The sequence below is a fragment of the Aplysia californica genome, unplaced genomic scaffold (assembly GCF_000002075.1).
Source record: "Aplysia californica isolate F4 #8 unplaced genomic scaffold, AplCal3.0 scaffold00224, whole genome shotgun sequence".
NCBI classification, from domain to species: Eukaryota; Metazoa; Mollusca; class Gastropoda; order Aplysiida; family Aplysiidae; genus Aplysia; species Aplysia californica.
The window spans coordinates 31,727-49,991 of record NW_004797494.1 but is presented as its reverse complement, the minus strand read 5'-3'; the positions used below and the strand labels follow the sequence as shown (position 1 = coordinate 49,991).

Below are 18,265 nucleotides of genomic sequence, written 5' to 3'. Positions count from 1 at the left end.
ATTCTAGCTGACACGGGAAGCCAATGCAACGTTCTTAGCATGGGAGTAATGTGGTCCCTCTTCTTTTTCTTTAGTACAAGCCTAGCCAAGCCTACAATAGAGAGGATGACATGACAGGTGACAATAGAGAGGATGACATGACAGGTGACAATAGAGAGGATGAAATGACAGGTGAAGGTGACAATAGACAGGATGAAATGACAGGTGACAATAGACAGGATGACATGACAGGTGACAATAGACAGGATGAAATGACAAGTGACGGTGACAAGATGTCGCGACGAGGCCGGCCGCTCGGTGGCGACTTACCGGACGATGTGGTGTTGGTGGAAGCGGGCAGGTGAGCGTGCACGGGCACAGAGACACAGGAGAAGTCCGACACACTCACAGTCTCAGCACCTGTGTGGAGGGGGGAGTAGAGACAGGCTCGGCTTAGTTTTAGTAAGGGTTTTTTAGTTTAGTAAGTGTTGTTTTTAGTAAGTGTTTTTTTTAGTTTTAGTAAGTGTTTTTTAGTTTTAGAAAGAGTTTTTTAGTTTTAGTGTTTTTTAGTTTAGTAAGTGTTTTTTAGTCTTAGTAAGTGTTTTTTAGTTTTAGTAAAAGTGTTTTTACAGTGTTTTTTTCAGTTCAGTTAGAGTTTTTTAGTTTTTTAAAGTGTTTTTTAGTTTAGCAAGGGTTTTTTAGTTTAGTTAGTGTTTTTTAGTTTTAGTAAAAGTGTTTTTTAGTTTAGTAAAAGTTTTTTTATTTCAGTAAGTGTTTTTTAGTTTTAGTAAGTGTTTCTTTTTAGTTTGTTAAAGTGTTTTTTAGTTTTAGTAACAGTGTTTTTTAGTTTAGTAAGAGGTTTTTAGTTCAGTAAATGTTTTTTAGTTTTAGTAAGCGTTTAACGGCACTTGCAACACAATAAGGTCATAATATAAGTGCCGAAGATTAGAGGAGTTACAAGAGAGGAACAAACACAAAAAAGAAGGAGGAGGAGAAAAGGACAACAGATGTTTGATAGGAAAGAAGGAGCAAACCACACCAGAGCACCCGCCAACAACCCACTTTCCAACAGTAGAATCAGAAGAAAAACAATTGATCTCTCCATTGCCGGGCACACAACACGGAGTGAACAAACAAACAAACAAACAAACAAACAAACAAACAAACCAACCAACAATCTCTCATTACCGGGCACACAGCACGGAGTGAACAAACAAACAAACAAACTAACAAACCAACAAACACACCAACAATGTGTCATTGCCGGGCACACAGCACGGAGTGAACAAACAAACCAACAAACACACCAACAATGTGTCATTGCCGGGCACACAGCACGGAGTGAACAAACAAACCAACAAACACACCAACAATGTGTCATTGTCGGGCACACAGCACGGAGTGAACAAACAAACCAACAAACACACCAACAATGTGTCATTGCCGGGCACACAGCACGGAGTGAACAAACAAACCAACAAACCAACAAACACACCAACAATGTGTCATTGTCGGGCACACAGCACGGAGTGAACAAACAAACCAACAAACACACCAACAATGTGTCATTACCGGGCACACAGCACGGAGTGAACAAACAAACCAACAAACCAACAAACCAACAAACACACCAACAATGTGTCATTGCCGGGCACACAGCACGGAGTGAACAAACAAACCAACAAACACACCAACAATGTGTCATTGCCGGGCACACAGCACTGAACAAACAAACCAACAAACACACCAACAATGTGTCATTGCCGGGCACACAGCACGGAGTGAACAAACAAACCAACAAACCAACAAACACACCAACAATGTGTCATTACCGGGCACACGGTCGGGCACCTGTTCCACCGAGGGCAGTAAGGCCGGCTCCTGGCTCTGGACAAAGAAGAGCACCAGCCAGGTGAGGGAGTAGCTGGTCAGCAGATGGCCGAACTGCGCGGTGGCCGCCAGGTTCTGTCGCTGCGCCCACAGCCGGACGGTGGTCACGAGGGCGTGTACGCGGGGCTCTTGGCTGTACAGGCGCAGGAGCCGGCTGTTCAACAGCGCAACTCTGAAACAGAACGAGGATTGGTTTTTTTAAGTACTTAGAGGGTTTTATGGCGCTCGCAACTGCAAAAGGTCATATGAGCGCCAAGGGGTGGGTGTCAACAGAGAAGTCTTTACAGGGAATCAGACTTAGACTGCTCAACAGCACAAGGTCTGCCTCGACTATCAAGGCTCCCCGGAAATAGCAGGTCACAAGAGAGTGACAAACATACAAAAGAAGTAGAGGAAAATGACAATAGTAAGGATCAGGAAAGAAAAAGCAGCAGTTCCCTGTTGTAGATCAGGCACAGTTATGAGCGTGACATGAATCAGCCCATTTACAATTCTACAATGCTTGAACGAGAAATGTCCCCTTGGGAATGGCCTAAAGACACTACAGTCAGTGGCACTGCCCTGGGGGGTAATGAAGATCTACTGACCACAGTGAAGAGACAAAAATTAAAATGGTATGGGAATGTCACAACATCCACAGGACTTGCCAAAACAATCCTACAAGGAGCCGTACAAGGAAAGAGAAAGAGAGGAAGGCAGAGAAGGAGATGGGAGGACAACATCGCAGAGTGGACAGGGAAAACGATGGGTGACAATCTATCAGTGATCAGTACACCCTGGTGTCATTTTGTACCCCCGGGGTTGTATTCTGCACCTTTTAGAATACTTCTAGCGGGAAGATCGCTTTGAAACTTTCCGTATTTTAAATAAAATCATTTTGACAGACTGCTATGCAAAGCGTACGCATCGGATTAACGAGTACATTTCGTCTTTGGAAAGTGGTGGCACAGAGTTCCCAAAACCTACCTGTGGCTGAGTCAACGACACAAAACCTACCTGTGGCTGAGTCAACGACACAAAACCTACCTGTGGCTGAGTCAACGACACAAAACCTACCTGTGGCTGAGTCAATGACACAAAACCTACCTGTGGCCGAGTCAACGACACAAAACCTACCTGTGGCTGAGTACACGACACAAAACCTACCTGTTGCTGAGTACACGACACAAAACCTACCTGTTGCTGAGTACATGACACAAAACCTACCTGTTGCCGAGTACACGACACAAAACCTACCTGTGGCTGAGTACATGACACAAAACCTACGAGACACAAAACCTACCTGTTGCTGAACGACACAAAACCTACCTGTGGCTGAGTCAACGACACAAAACCTACCTGTGGCTGAGTCAACGACACAAAACCTACCTGTGGCTGAGTCAATGACACAAAACCTACCTGTGGCTGAGTCAACGACACAAAACCTACCTGTTGCTGAGTCAACGACACAAAACCTACCTGTTGCTGAACGACAGGTCGCACTTGATGCCCGAGGGGTTGTGTGAGAAACGGATGACTGGACAGCGGCTACTTGGGATGGTCAAGACTTCGGAGTAGTCGCTCTTGTGGGAGGACAGAATCCGGGACAACAGCTTCACCTGGAGACCAAACAAGCACATGGAGATAACATTTTCCCCGGTTTGTACCTCTTTCTCTCATACACACATACGCATGACACACACACAGACCTACACACACAAACACACACGCGCACTCTCACACACACGTACACACACACATACACACACACATGTACACACACACACACACGGTACAAAGAGAAGAGCGTGGACACACACACACACAGACACACATCTCATACACATACACACAAACACACACACTGAGTGGGCCGTGGGACAACAGGCACCGAGACTTGAGACACACAGACAGACACACACACACATAGACACACACACACACACAGACACACACACCCACCAGATCCAGCGAGTCGACTTGGTCCAAGAGCTGCGGGCTGAGTGGACTGTGGGACAGCTGGCACAGAGACTTGAGACACACATACACAGACACACACACACAGACAGACACACACAGACACACATCTCAATCACACACAGACAGACACACACACACACACACACAGACACACACATACACACACACACATCTCATACACACACACACACATCTCATACATACACACACAGACACACACACACACACACACACACACACACACACACCTCATACACACACAGACGCACACACACACACACATACACACACACACAGACACACACAGATACACATACACACACACACACCCACCAGATCCAGCGAGTCAACTTGGTCCAAGAGCTGTGTGCTGAGTGGGCCGTGGGAGAACTGGCACAGAGACTTGAGGTCGCGGTGGTAGGGGAGGGGGATCGGTCGCTGAAACACCACCACAACAACAGCTTTGGTTTTGGGAGTTTATAGTAAGTGTTTTACGGCACTTGCAACACAATAAGGTCATATAAAGGCTTTAGTTTTTAGCTTTAGTTAGTGTTTTACGGCACTTGCAATACAATAAGGTCATATAAGTGCTGAAGATTAGAGGTGTTACAAGAGAGTAACAAACACAAAAAACAAGGAGAGATAAGGACGATAGATGTTTGATAGGAAAGAAGGAGCCAACCACACCAGAGCACCCGTCAACCACCCACAGCTTTGTTTTGTCATAACAACAACAACAACAACAGCAGCTTTGTTTTATCACAACAACAACAGCTTTGTTTTATCACAACAACAACAACAGCAGCTTTGTTTTATCACAACAACAACAACAACAACAACAGCTTTGTTTTATCACAACAACAACAACAGCAGCTTTGTTTTATCACAACAACAGCAACAACAACAGCTTTGTTATTTGCCGCTATGTTTTTGATCTTAAGCATTGACTATGACTATGAGAATGTGGGTGGGTAGGTACAATGAGTTTTTAGTTTCAGTAAAGGTTTTACGGCGCTCACAACTGCATAAGGTCATATGAGCGCCAGAAGATTAGAGCTGTTACAAGAGAGAGAGTAACAAACATAAAAAAGAAGAATTGATAGGAAAGAAGAAGCAAACCACACCAGAGCACCCGCCAACCACCCACAGGTACAATGATATTTCAACATTCAGATGATGGAAGTTTATGAGAAAATGAATACCACTGACCCCATCTATTTGTTAGCGTTTGATTATTCGATTCATTAATTAGTGAATTTTTTTTCTAGCTTTTGTCTCTTGTTCTAGCAAAGTAATAATAATAATGATTATGAAGAGGATCTTTTTTTAGTTTCCTTAATGAGCCTGGTGGACACCACGAAGAAATCTTCGAGCGAGAGCGAGGCTCTTTTTCGGCTCCATTGTCAATATGCTTAGAGGCACCTCCATTCGTCCAAATAACTCCATTCGAATGATGATGATGATGATGATGATGATAACAATGATAACAATGATAACATGATAACAATAAAAAGTATTGATGCTACACATGTCCATCTTGTAAAACTTGCTGTGTGCACATTGCAGTCACAGAGACGTCCCAGTTTAGAATTGCAGGGCGGAAGGAAATGTATTGACACTCCAAGCGAAGCTATACGGGCCGACAGATGAACTGAGCAGGACGGACCAATATCTGATAGATAGCGAACTTCAAGTGTGATGGCTGGCCCAATATCTGATAGATACCTCACTTCTAGTGAGATGGATGGCCCAGTATCTGATAGATACCTTACTTCAAGTGTGATGGATGGCCCAGTATCTGATAGATACCTTACTTCTAGTGAGATGGATGGCCCAGTATCTGATAGATACCTTACTTCAAGTGAGATGGACGGCCCAGCATATGACAGACAGCGGACTTCAAGTGTGATGGACGGCCCAGTCTATGACAGATAGCAGACTTCACATGAGATGGACAGCCCAGTCTATGACAGATAGCAGACTTCACGTGAGATGGACGGCCCAGTCTATGACAGATAGCAGACTTCACGTGTGATGGACAGCCCAGTCTATGACAGATAGCAGACTTCACGTGTGATGGACGGCCCAGTATCTGATAGATACCTTATTTCTAATGAGATGGATGGCCCAGTATCTGATAGATACCTTACTTCTAGTGAGATGGATGGCCCAGTATCTGATAGATACCTTACTTCAAGTGTGATGGATGGCCCAGTATCTGATAGATACCTTACTTCTAGTGAGATGGATGGCCCAGTATCTGATAGATACCTTACTTCAAGTGAGATGGACGGCCCAGCATATGACAGACAGCGGACTTCAAGTGTGATGGACGGCCCAGTCTATGACAGATAGCAGACTTCACATGAGATGGACAGCCCAGTCTATGACAGATAGCAGACTTCACGTGAGATGGACGGCCCAGTCTATGACAGATAGCAGACTTCACGTGTGATGGACAGCCCAGTCTATGACAGATAGCAGACTTCACGTGTGATGGACGGCCCAGTCTATGACAGATAGCAGACTTCACGTGTGATGGACAGCCCAGTCTATGACAGATAGCAGACTTCACGTGTGATGGATGGCCCAGTATCTGATAGATAACTTATTTCTAGTGAGATGGATGGCCCAGTATCTGATAGATACCTTACTTCTAGTGAGATGGATGGCCCAGTATCTGATAGATACCTTACTTCAAGTGAGATGGACGGCCCAGCATATGACAGACAGCGGACTTCAAGTGTGATGGACGGCCCAGTCTATGACAGATAGCAGACTTCACATGAGATGGACAGCCCAGTCTATGACAGATAGCAGACTTCACGTGAGATGGACGGCCCAGTCTATGACAGATAGCAGACTTCACGTGTGATGGACGGCCCAGTCTATGACAGATAGCAGACTTCACGTGCGATGCGATCGAGACAAAGAAGAAGACGGCACCAACAATCTGTGACAAAGGAAAAGTCCCAACACAGCACACGCCACACACTCACCTTGCGCACGGAGGAAGTTGAGGCGTCGCCTTGATTAAGCTCGATGAACAGGTCAAGGTCACAGCCCTGGAGGCCAAATCCATTGAGCGACGATCCAAACTGGTAAATCTGGCAAGCTGTAAGGTAAGGTTGCCAGAGAATACAAGGAGAAAACAGAACCACAGCAAATGTGTTTATTTTGTACGATTATCACCATCATCATTAGTACGGTATTATCATAAAAAATGTATAAATATTATTATTACTAAAATAATAATCATTAATTTAAAAAATCACTGTAGTAATTGTTTTGTATTAGTAGAGGTTTTACGGGGCTCGCAACTGCATACGGTCAAATGAGCGCCAGAAGATTAGAGGTGTCACAAGAGAGTAACAAACACAAAAAAGAAAAAAGGGAGATAAGGACAACAGCTGTTTGATAGAAAAGAAGAAGCAAACCACACCAGAGCACCTTCTCGACCACCCACTCACACAGGTTTGATTTACAGTTCCAAAAAAGAAAAAAAAGAAACAACTCCCAAACTCCAAGAACAGGGGAAAAAAGTGCCGACTCACAGTCGAAGAAAGGAGAGAAGATCGCTGTAAGGTCGGCACAAATCCCTGCCCTCTCCGCTTCATCTTTCGCCGTCAACCTCAACTGCTGCGACAGCCGCGACATCTGATCCTCAACCTGTGAACGTGTCCCACAAAAAAGGAATTGCTTTACAACAAATTGCACCCAAAATTTCACAAACTTGAAAATTGAATGATCAGCTCTACAATCTTATCTATCTGTGAAGTGAAACATGTGCTCTATACATACAACACACCATACATACATGCTGTGCTCTATATATATACAACACACCGTACATACATGCTGTGCTCTATATATATAGAACACACCGTACACACACACTGCGCTACAACACAAAGTACTCACATCGCGCGCAGACATCAGGAGCCCCATGACGTGCTCTCTATATATAACACACAGTACATACATGCTGTGCTCTATATATATACAACACAACGTACATAAATGCTGTGCTCTATATATATATATATATATATATATATATATATATAAAACACACAGTACATACATGCTGTGCTCTCTCTATATATATATATATACAACACAACGTACATACATGCTGTGCTCTCTCTCTCTATATATATATATATATATATATACAAAACAACGTACATACATGCTGTGCTCTATATATATATATATATATATACAAAACAACGTACATACATGCTGTGCTCTACTACACACCATACACACACGCTGCGCTACAACACAGCGTACTCACATCGCGCGCAGACATCAGGAGCCCCATGATGTGTGTCTGAGATCTCAGTTTTTCCTCCTGCTCCTTCTGCTCCTTCTCCTGCTTGACCGTCTGTCTGTCCGGCCGCAGCGTGTACTCCTTCACCGACAGACGGACGCCGCGGCAGACGTGCTCCCTACAGCTCAGCACTTTCCCCGGCGAGCTGGCATCTCGGAACTCCACAAAGGCCTGCGGTGAGACACGGGCGAAATTGTGCAAGATGGCCAGCCATTGGTGAAGAGAAAAGCGGTTGTCTTAGACAGGTGGACGTTTGGACAACGTCATTTTTCATGTGTAAATGAAAATGTAAGAGTGGAAGTGGGAAATGGCCGTTTCTTTTTTAAATATTCTTTTAGTAGAGGTTTTATGGCACTCGCAACTGCATAAGGTCATATGAGCACCAGAAGATTAGAGGGTTTACAAGACAGTAAAAAACATAAAAAAGAAGGAGGGAAGATAAAAACGATAGATGTCTGATTGGAAAGAAGGAGCAAACCACACCAGAGCACCCGCCAACCACCCACAGGAACAATGATATTTCAACATTCAGATGGAAGTTTATGAGAAAATGAATACCACTGACCCCATCTGTTTTTTAGTGTTTGGTTATTTGATTCATTAGTTAGTGATTTCATAAAAAGAAATTCAAATGAAAGCAAATGACCGACTCACCCCAACAGTGGCAAATCGGATGAACTTGATTTTTCCAAACCGGGAGAAATACTCTGTCAGTTTTTCCAGCCTCCCGGGCTCCTTCACACCTGAAAGCACAGGTAAGACAAAAGTGGAGATGGGGAAACTTCTACCGTAGACAGGGCTTTACAGTGCTACACGTACTTCAACATTTTTGTCTGTTCTTGAAAACATTTTTATTTATGTGTTTTTTTTTCCCCAATCTGATAGAATAGCCACTCTCCTCAGTTTCTTTAAATTGCTACCTAGTGGTTAGACTCTCGGACTCGCAACCGTAAGGTCGTGGGTTCGAATCCCGTCAGGGGGCCCAACATTGTGTCCTTGGGAAAGGCACTTTGCCTCACTTCACCCAGGTGGGAATGGGTACCCGGCTATAGACAGCGAAAGATCTTGTCAGTTTGATAGTGTTTGAGCGCTTAATCAGCTGCTTACACTGTATGCTTCCCGGGAAGCTGAGAATGTTTCGGAGTATTCTATTGTCTGCTGTGGTAATAATATAGTGTAAAGCGCATAGAGCCTGCTGTTGAGCGGGGATATGCGCTATACAAATGCTATTTATTATTATTATTACCAGAACTGAATTTGACTTGCAAAATAAAAAACAATCTTTTTCTAGTTGAAGAGCCACATAATTGCTCATATCTTATTAGAAACTAAACACAAGAGCCACAAAATAAAGAGAGGACTTATCCACTATGGTTTTTCTGCAGGTGCCTGTGGCCTGCGGTAGGAAACAATTTATAACAACAAAATATAAACTATAAGGAACAAGAAACAATTGACTTTTTCAGCCTGCTTGAAAGTTCTGCATGAGCATGATGAATATTTGCACACGAAAAGGGCTGACGTTGACGTTAAATATACTTTCCACAACATTACGTTTCATCGAGGCTATGTCAAAGCCTTTCAAAGATGCTTGAGAGGGCAGTCCAATTATCAAATTTCAAAGAAACAAAACCGTGATGTCTTTGGAGCACACAACATTTAGCATACCAGAACAATCTCTATAGTCTATGTTTGTTGAGCCTTGTTATGTTATATGCCGAGACAATAGAATCCTACACTTCTTATTGCACTTATATGTTGGCGTTTATTCTACACAAGGCTTTTGTTGAACCACTGAAGAATTTTCTGCAGATCCTCTTCTGTATGTGAATGTATTTGACAACAATTCCTGCCTGAGTTCCAGCAGTGTGCCTTATTTCCCACGTTCACCGTTATATAAGACCACAAGGGATGGCATCCTGTTGGTTTTCTGTGACGATCACCTCAACAGGAAAACTAGCGAGAACCATCAAATGCTGGAGTGAGAACAGCATGAAACGACTGCTGACGTGTATTTACAGCAGAGAATAAAAATCAAAACATCGTTTCTATTTTAAAAATCCATGCAGTCCCTCTATATGAGATGCACTTGTACATTTCACAAAAATGATAACCTTACCTTGGACATTTTGAATAAACACTCTTCTTGAAGCAGCTTCTTCCAATTTCATGCGTGAAACTTTAGCATTCATGTTGGTTCTGTGTCGCTTCCCTTTGCAATGAGTTTCAAAATCTCCTGTGCAAGGACGCAAAAGATCTTTTAAATCTTGCATCAAAAGGGTCAGTTGAACAATTTATAAACACCACTGAGAATTATGCAGAGACAGAAAAGAGCCCAACATAAGCATTCTGAACTCTGACCCCTTTCCCAACGACAAGTGGCGAAGGAACTGCAACAGTTGTCAGTGCCAGCAAAAGAAAGACCAGCTACTTGTCTGTACAGTGAACAATATTTTTACTGACAGAAGAGGAGCATTAAAATGCTGATAAGTGACTACAGCACAGCAAAAGTTTTAATATATATAAATAACAATTGAATATTACATTGAAAGAACAATGTCTACAAAATTCTGAATTGGTAGATAAGTGAAAGTGGAACATCATTGTATTACAATCAAGGTATGTTTTTCTCATTCTATTTACAGAATGAATTCTACATAAAAAATATGGAATTCAGGTGTGATTAGTGAAAATTGTAAGACTAAGACTAGATGTGTGTGGTTTCAGTGCAGAAGAGAGGTAAAAAATTAAGAGTCCCTTAGAGAAAAGGGGGGGGGGGTGTTTTGTGTAACTCGGGAAAAGTCAGACTAACACTTGCTCCAACACTCAACAAGTCTGGCACATGTCAGTCACCATCTCTCATTCCACTGGGCTAGACACGGACACGCTGACAGATTACACTACAACCTCCAGAACAACAGTTAGTACTTGCCAAAGCCCTTATCACTACACATGGCATTGGGCAGAAGGGCGAGAGCCCAGCTGTTGCTGGATCGATAACAACAACAACTAGCCAAAGCCATCTTCGCTCCCCTAACATTCCCGATGATCCCCCCCCCCCATCGTAAAAAAAACCACACAGCTAAAGCCCACACAGTGCAGCAGGTCCAAAAAAAACCCCCAAAAAAACCTGTCAACAAACAACAGTTAGTCACAATCACAAGTTTCTTGTACTCTTTACAAGTTCAGAAATCTATAATCTATTCTACATGTACACAAGACAACTTGGCGGAGATCAAAATAAAACAACAACTTACCTGCATGTAGTTTGACATCACAGTATTGGCAATATTTCTCCATCGCAGAGACTGGGAACCATGTAGCGGTTCTTGACTTGGGGTTCCAATATGATCACCAAGAACAGACACCGCAAGTTTAATGCTTATTAGATCTATATAGTTTTTACACACTAGATCTACAGGGATAAATTTTTGTGAATATAAAATTTGTAGTAGTAGTAGAGGTTTTTACGGCGCTCGCAACTGCATTAGGTCATATGAGCGCCAGTGAAATTTGTCTGAGGATGGTTGGTAAAAGGTCTGGAAAAAAAAAGAGAAAACACAATGATTTGAAAAGATAAAATGTGATACTTTGATTACTGAAATACATGGTAACATTTGTTCTTCACTTCAAAACGTTAATAAAAAGAACTTAGACAATCTAGTAGAATCTAGCACAGTACTAGTAGACCTAGCCTAGACTAACTAGATCTAACAAAACCAAACTCTTTCCTAATTATAATTATCTAAGCCTTAGTCTTGACTCTGCTGACGGAGAATGAACTCAGTAGAGAGTTATTAATAATGATAACAGAACTGAGCAAAGAAATTAGCATACATACACACATTTCATGAAAAGTGCATATAGGTACGTAAATTATTTGACTCAAAGTACAACAACAACACATTATTACGTGCGTTTGTAGCACATTATTAGACCCAAAGAACAACAATACAATTGTCAATAGCACGTTAATTGAATAGACACTTCATATATTGGTGCGAGTAAATTATCAGTCGTTGATCATCAGCATCATGACTTTGTGGATCCGGACAATCCAGACATGCACACCAAACACGAGGAGAATGTGGATGCGTGCTAAACGAAAATTGTGCAGACAGTTCGGCACATCCAGTAATCTCTTCCCATCTTATCTCCATGAATTTATTTTTCGCTACATTGTTACAAATAAACGCAAAAGTAGTAGATTAAAATGTTATTGTTGTTTAGTTTAGTAAGAGTTTTACGGCACTTGCAACACAAAGGTCATATAATTTTACTGTTGTTTGGGTCTAATAATATAGAATCTAGATCTAGATCTAAGTATTAATGTGTTCTTATTGTTGTACATTGAGTCTAATAATTTACACATTTAAAATGCAGTAAGAGACGCTTTGCAACTTAGATCTAGATTTAGATATATCTAATCTAGATCTAGATCTAGATCTATATCTAGATTTAGGAATTTAGGCTTCTAGATCTAGATCTATAATTTATCGGCCAGTATAATTCAAAGGCCTAGATCTAGATTTCTAGATCTAGATTTCTAGTCTAGCCTTCATTTTATTTCTTCTTATTTCTTCTCTAAAAAAAGAAAGAAAGAAAGATAAACGGCCGATAAAATCTGACCACGCAATTTTAAAAGTCACAAAGAGCTCAACAGACCATTGCTATTATATCAGGATAATGATTAATACTCACTTTAGACTTGTCTAGGCAGTCTTGACTGGCATACTGGCATCAATAGTAACCGTCCAAGTTTCTTCTTGGAAACTGGAAACGTTACAATTTTTTGGGTTTCGTTTTCGGTTCCAGTTATAGTTTTCATATTATAAACCCTCGATTCCGTACAAAATGCACAGTGCTCATTCTTTGAACTCTTTCATTCGCTTTAGGCCTATATAAAAAATTTTAAACAATAGGCCTATTTTTAATTTAACAGAAGAAATTAATTAGACAGGACAAATGAATTGAAACAATAGAAGTACTTAAAACATTTCAGTTACATAATATTGATTCATCTAATCAGTATTCCTGCGATAAACCGCATTGTGGTAAATTCCTCTGGAAAAATAAAAAGCATGAAAAACTTAGAAGGGTATTTAAAAAGGCAAGGATAATAACGTTTTTCTCTCTTTTTTAGCAGACCGCCTGAGCTGAAAAATAAGTGTCGAATCATAATCACTGACGTCTGTTTCGGATTTTGCATTTGAAGAAGTAGAATCAGAGACGTAGCAATGTACAATGATCACCCAGCACCAATGTTTCTGTACGGAATTACGTATTGGGGAAACAAAATGGCAGCGCCCATAGCAGGGGTTTGGGCCAGCTCCCGGTCAAAGACCAATTCACGTTTCTTTGGTTTTCTCTGCCAAAGTTGTTGCAGAAATTACAGTTCCAAAAAAAGTAAAAAGTTAACGAAACGGCAAGGAGATCTACTTGATAACTTGTTTCCTGTCCCTCAAACATCCACGGTCTCGCCCAAGTTGAGAAATAAGTCTGGGGTTACCCCATCTTCAACTTCAACTGCACCAAGTCCAATACCCAAGAAGAAGGATGAGCATAATAGTGGGGTCTCCAACAGTGAGTAAAGTTACTTGTTTCTCGTCTATCTTAGAATTTCTATCTGATCCTCTCAACTCAGGTCTTTCGAAGATAAAGTTGTATTCTTTCTGTATCATAAGAGCCTTTCTTTGAATGTTGTCCAAGTTTGACTTGGTTGGAAGAGTCCAAAAGTTCATCAAGGCCAAGGATTGATTTAACTTGTTAGCCTTCCGGTATTAGATCTAATCTAGAATCTAGATCTAGAATCTAGCGAGAAGTTTGTTACAAAGAAGCTATTCTAAAACCCCGTTTTTTCCCCTTCTTTATCTTTGTAAATAGAATACTGCTATGGCTATAGCGCAATCAGATAAACACGCGAGTCGGTTATAGCGGAATATTGCTGCTGCTGTGCACAGCGCATATAGGCTAGTTATACACCTAAAACCTCTCCAGTTGAGAAACTTGTTGGTGATCTAGCGAAACCAAGGACCTTACAACTCAAGCGAAACAAAGAATGGGAGAGCCCATGTGTGCCAACAATGAAAGTCGGAGCGAATGAGTGGGGAAGATGTGGCATGTGCAGACAAACAACTCATTACGTGATAGGCCAGCTTAGTCTAGATGATCTAGGCCTACCATGCCTCTCACCTCTCCAGTGCGGGGATGGAGAGAGGTCACAGTGCTTTGATGGATGAAGTGAATGTGTGATGTGCGCAGGCAGACGGAACGCACCACAGGGTGGGGTGGGGTGGGGGACAACACGGCAGGCGAGTAAGCCTAGAGCCCTTTCTTTCTGATCGCCAACTCCGAGCTGTCAACATTGCTTGCACTAGAGAAAGAAACCGGATTCGATTTTTGATAAAGTAAGACCTTGAGGTCATGTTGAACAAAGTCAACATCATCAGGGGAGATAACAAAAAGAAATAAACAGAACACCAAACTCGTAGATTAGGCCTACTTTATTGTTTCCCTTGAATTTATTACTGAATCCCTTATAATGAAAAATCCTGCTTTGACGGACGTTTCGCACCTGTCCCCTCCCTCTCGTTATAAGAGGATTCCAGTGTATGATTGAATATTCATTCATTCAGGTAAATTTGGTAAGGCCCTGGTAATTTTATGGTCTTGTTTTCTTTGTTGTATCTTCGGTTATTCTTTGCAGCTTCTAGCCATGCTCTCAAGTTCAAGCAAGTCTTGCAGCAGAGATACAGAGAAGCGCAAAGGAGCGTCATTGTACGGACCCAGTCCCCGGCCTCTACTGTCCAGTCTCTCATGACATACGGTCATCTATCCTCTTCCTTTTACACATCGCAAGATAAGGTTGGTTGTTTTCTTGTCTTATGTGCTGTGAGAAATTGTGAGACATTCAGACAAAATGGAAACTGAAATCTTCCCTGATTTTGGCAGTGAAAATATAAAAACGTCAAATTCATAGGTTGAGTTGACAACTTGTACAATTTATTCTTAAGAAATTTTAAAAGACATGTTAAACTTGAAGAAAAATGACTTCAGTTGAAAATCTACAAATTTGACCACTGTGTTGATTTTCAGTCAATATTGCCATTTGGATGAACTGGTTTAGTTTTCTTTATCAAGGACAGGGTTGTTGATTTTTAAAATTTTGCATAGATAAACTTTCATTTTTATTACAGTGTGTGTGTGTGTGTGTGTGTGTGCGCGCTTGTGTTTGTCTAAAAAGAACAAGAAAATGTTAATTTCAATAATGAAAAAAAAGTAAATTGAATACTGTATTATTTTACAGTTACAGGGGGGAAAGCAGACTTTTAAGCATGATTATATTAGTCTACTAAACCTTATATCTGTTTTATGAAACCAAGGAAAGGAATTCTGAATGTTTAAATATGTAAAAACTGAATACATTTTTTAAAAAGTGATTTAAATCACTGATTTTTATTTTAAAAATCAAGTTGATTAAAATTATAAAAAAATCAACTGATTTAAATAAACCCAGCTCTGATTTCAATTATGGAAATAAAAGTAAATTGAATACTGTATTATTTTACAGTGAAAGGGGGGAAAGCAGACTTTTAAGCATGATTATATTAGTCTACTTAACCTTATATCTGTTTTATGAAACCAAGGAAATGAATTCTGAATGTTAAAATATGTAAAAACTGAATAAAAAATTATTTTTTTAAAAGTGATTTAAATCGTTGATTTTCATTTAAAAAATCAAGTTGATTTAAATTTTAAAAATCAACTGATTTAAATCAACCCTACCCTGATCAAGGAAAAGGGGCAATGTTGTTATTTTTACGAGTGACCAGAACAACAGAACTGAGTTGCTTCTCCTTGGTTTGACAGTTTTTAGGACGGATGGAAGCTTTTGTTTTGCCATGAAAGAATGTATTTTTTCAGTGACTTAAAAATTTTTTTTTATGAAATTACAAGTGTATTGTTCGCTCAAGTAGTTGAGAGGGCTTTTGATCAATGTGTGTATCCTCTTTTTATATATTTGGGAATAACACATTATATTCTTACTAAACTCCTTTCTGATTGATGTGAGCTTTGTGGAAAAAGAGAAAAAGATACCTAATTAATGTAATGATTTGTGTCCAGACTTTACTTTTTACTTTAAAAGTCTCCAAACCAAAATCTCTTTTTAATTAATGTCATGAAAAATGACATGTACAAGATAGAGAAAAGGAGAATGTTCTTTTTAGTTGGTATTTTTTTTAAAACCCTCACTGCACCTTAGATGATATATCTTATTTCAGTGGGTGATAGGCGGGTGCTTTGGTGTGATGTGCTCAATCTTTCCTATCAAACAGCTATCGACGTATCTTTTCTCCTTCTTTTATTTGTATGTTACTTTTCTGCAACGCCTCTAATCTTCGGCCGGCACTCATATGATCTCAATGTGCTGCAAGTGCCCTAGAACTTTTGTTTTATTCAGCTCAACGCTGGTGTTGCCTATCTGCTCAACAAGGAGTCTGAAGAGAGATTCAAACTGATAAGTCACCAATGTTACTCTCAAATTCACAAAAGGTTGAAAACACAATTCACAAATGAGGACATACAAGTTTTGGTCAGATTTCGATCCCAGAATAGCCTTACAATGGTGAGAACCAGTTCATGTATGTGTGTCAACGTATGATATGCTGGCGTCACTCTATATGTTGTACTTTGCTCTCTTTCAGTTGTATGTTTTAGCCGAGTACGCCAATGAACAGAACGTGGGACGACTACAGAGCAGCACGTCGCTGTTCCTGGACCAGCACCAGTTCCCCATGCACTCTCGCTGTTTGTACGACGTGAACAACCCGCGGAACCCGCCGGCCCGCCACTCCAATCAGCCCATGCCCACAGTGAGGGAGGACTTGTGGCATGTGGACTCCATGACCCACTATCCCGTCATGGACACGGTGAGACATTTTCTCCTCGTAAATATAAGGTTTGCATTGGACCGATAACAACAGCAATCTGGATCAATAATAACTGCGTAAAATTTGCTTGAGTTTGAACATTGTTTGCTGAGCCGCCAGGGAAGGATGCTATAGAAGTGATCTTTATTATTATAATTATTATTATTTTTATTATCATTACTATTATTGTTATTATTTTTATCATTATTAAGGAAAGTTGCAACGTCTAGAATAGAGAAGGGGGAAAAAAACCCTCTTCCCTTCCTCTCAGCTACAAGTTTCTGTTTTCTTCCCCGAGCGTGGCTGCAGCGTTGACTCTCCGTCGGTCGTTGAATCGTGTCGGTGTGGTTGTCTCCACAGCTGGATGAAGAATTGAAGGCTTTGTGCGCCAGAAGATCCCTCAACGACCTTGACCTTCGCATCAGGTTTCTGGTCTGCGTCATGGTGGAGGAGATGCTGCAGTCGTTCCTGCCGGGGTCGCGGGTCATCCCGTATGGGTCGTGCCTCAACGGTTTCGGCTGGTGGAACAGCGACCTCGATATGATGCTGTGTCTGAAGAAAGATCCGTACTCTAGCAACGTTGTGGTGAGCTCTTCCTTGTCTAACAAACAAAAGTTATAGGGAGACGTTCCGTGTCTAACTAACAAAAGTTCTAGTGAGATGTTCCTTGTCTAACAAACAAAATTTCTAGTGAGTTCTTCCTTGTCTAACTAACAAAAGTTATGGTGCTCATATGACCTTATGCAGTTGTGAGCGCCGTAAAGCTCTCTTCTAAAACTAAAAACAAAAGTTATAGTGAGATGTTCCTTGTCTAACAATCTAACTAACAAAAGTTATAGTTAGTCTGAGCACTTGTTTTCTAGTTAACCAGGTATTAGTTGTATGTATTAACTGTCTTTTTGTTTGCAAATGCAACTTTGTACATTTTCAGGTATTTTCACAAAAGCCGAGTGGCTTCCATGTTCATTTTTCTAATCTTATCTCCTCTCGGGATGTAGCCTTGTCTAACAAACAAAAGTTCTAGTGAGATGTTCCTTGTCTAACAAACAAAAGTTCTAGTGAGATGTTCCTTGTCTAACAATCTAACAAACAAAAGTTCTAGTGAGATGTTCCTTGTCTAACAATCTAACAAACAAAAGTTCTAGTGAGATGTTCCTTGTCTAACAATCTA

General features: G+C 41.0%; 2 protein-coding genes across 2 annotated transcripts in view; one reads left to right on the top strand and one right to left on the bottom strand.

Moving 5' to 3' along the window:
• The window catches only part of LOC101864526 (speckle targeted PIP5K1A-regulated poly(A) polymerase), a gene marked incomplete at its 3' end in the record, with an annotated part of 18,558 nt that extends 5,605 nt beyond the window's left edge, over positions 1-12,953 (bottom strand). The window contains 11 exon segments of the mRNA XM_005099732.3: positions 310-399; positions 1,812-2,041; positions 3,328-3,467; positions 4,162-4,266; positions 6,828-6,943; positions 7,383-7,497; positions 8,129-8,335; positions 8,819-8,907; positions 10,284-10,400; positions 11,422-11,703; positions 12,866-12,953. Of these exon segments, the coding sequence (XP_005099789.2) occupies positions 310-399; positions 1,812-2,041; positions 3,328-3,467; positions 4,162-4,266; positions 6,828-6,943; positions 7,383-7,497; positions 8,129-8,335; positions 8,819-8,907; positions 10,284-10,400; positions 11,422-11,464 (1,252 nt within the window).
• A 429-nt stretch (positions 12,954-13,382) lies between these two features.
• LOC101849540 (poly(A) RNA polymerase, mitochondrial) overlaps positions 13,383-18,265 on the top strand; it is a gene marked incomplete in the record, with an annotated part of 12,627 nt that continues 7,744 nt past the window's right edge. The window contains 4 exon segments of the mRNA XM_013083310.2: positions 13,383-13,747; positions 14,871-15,028; positions 16,870-17,094; positions 17,455-17,679. Of these exon segments, the coding sequence (XP_012938764.1) occupies positions 13,402-13,747; positions 14,871-15,028; positions 16,870-17,094; positions 17,455-17,679 (954 nt within the window).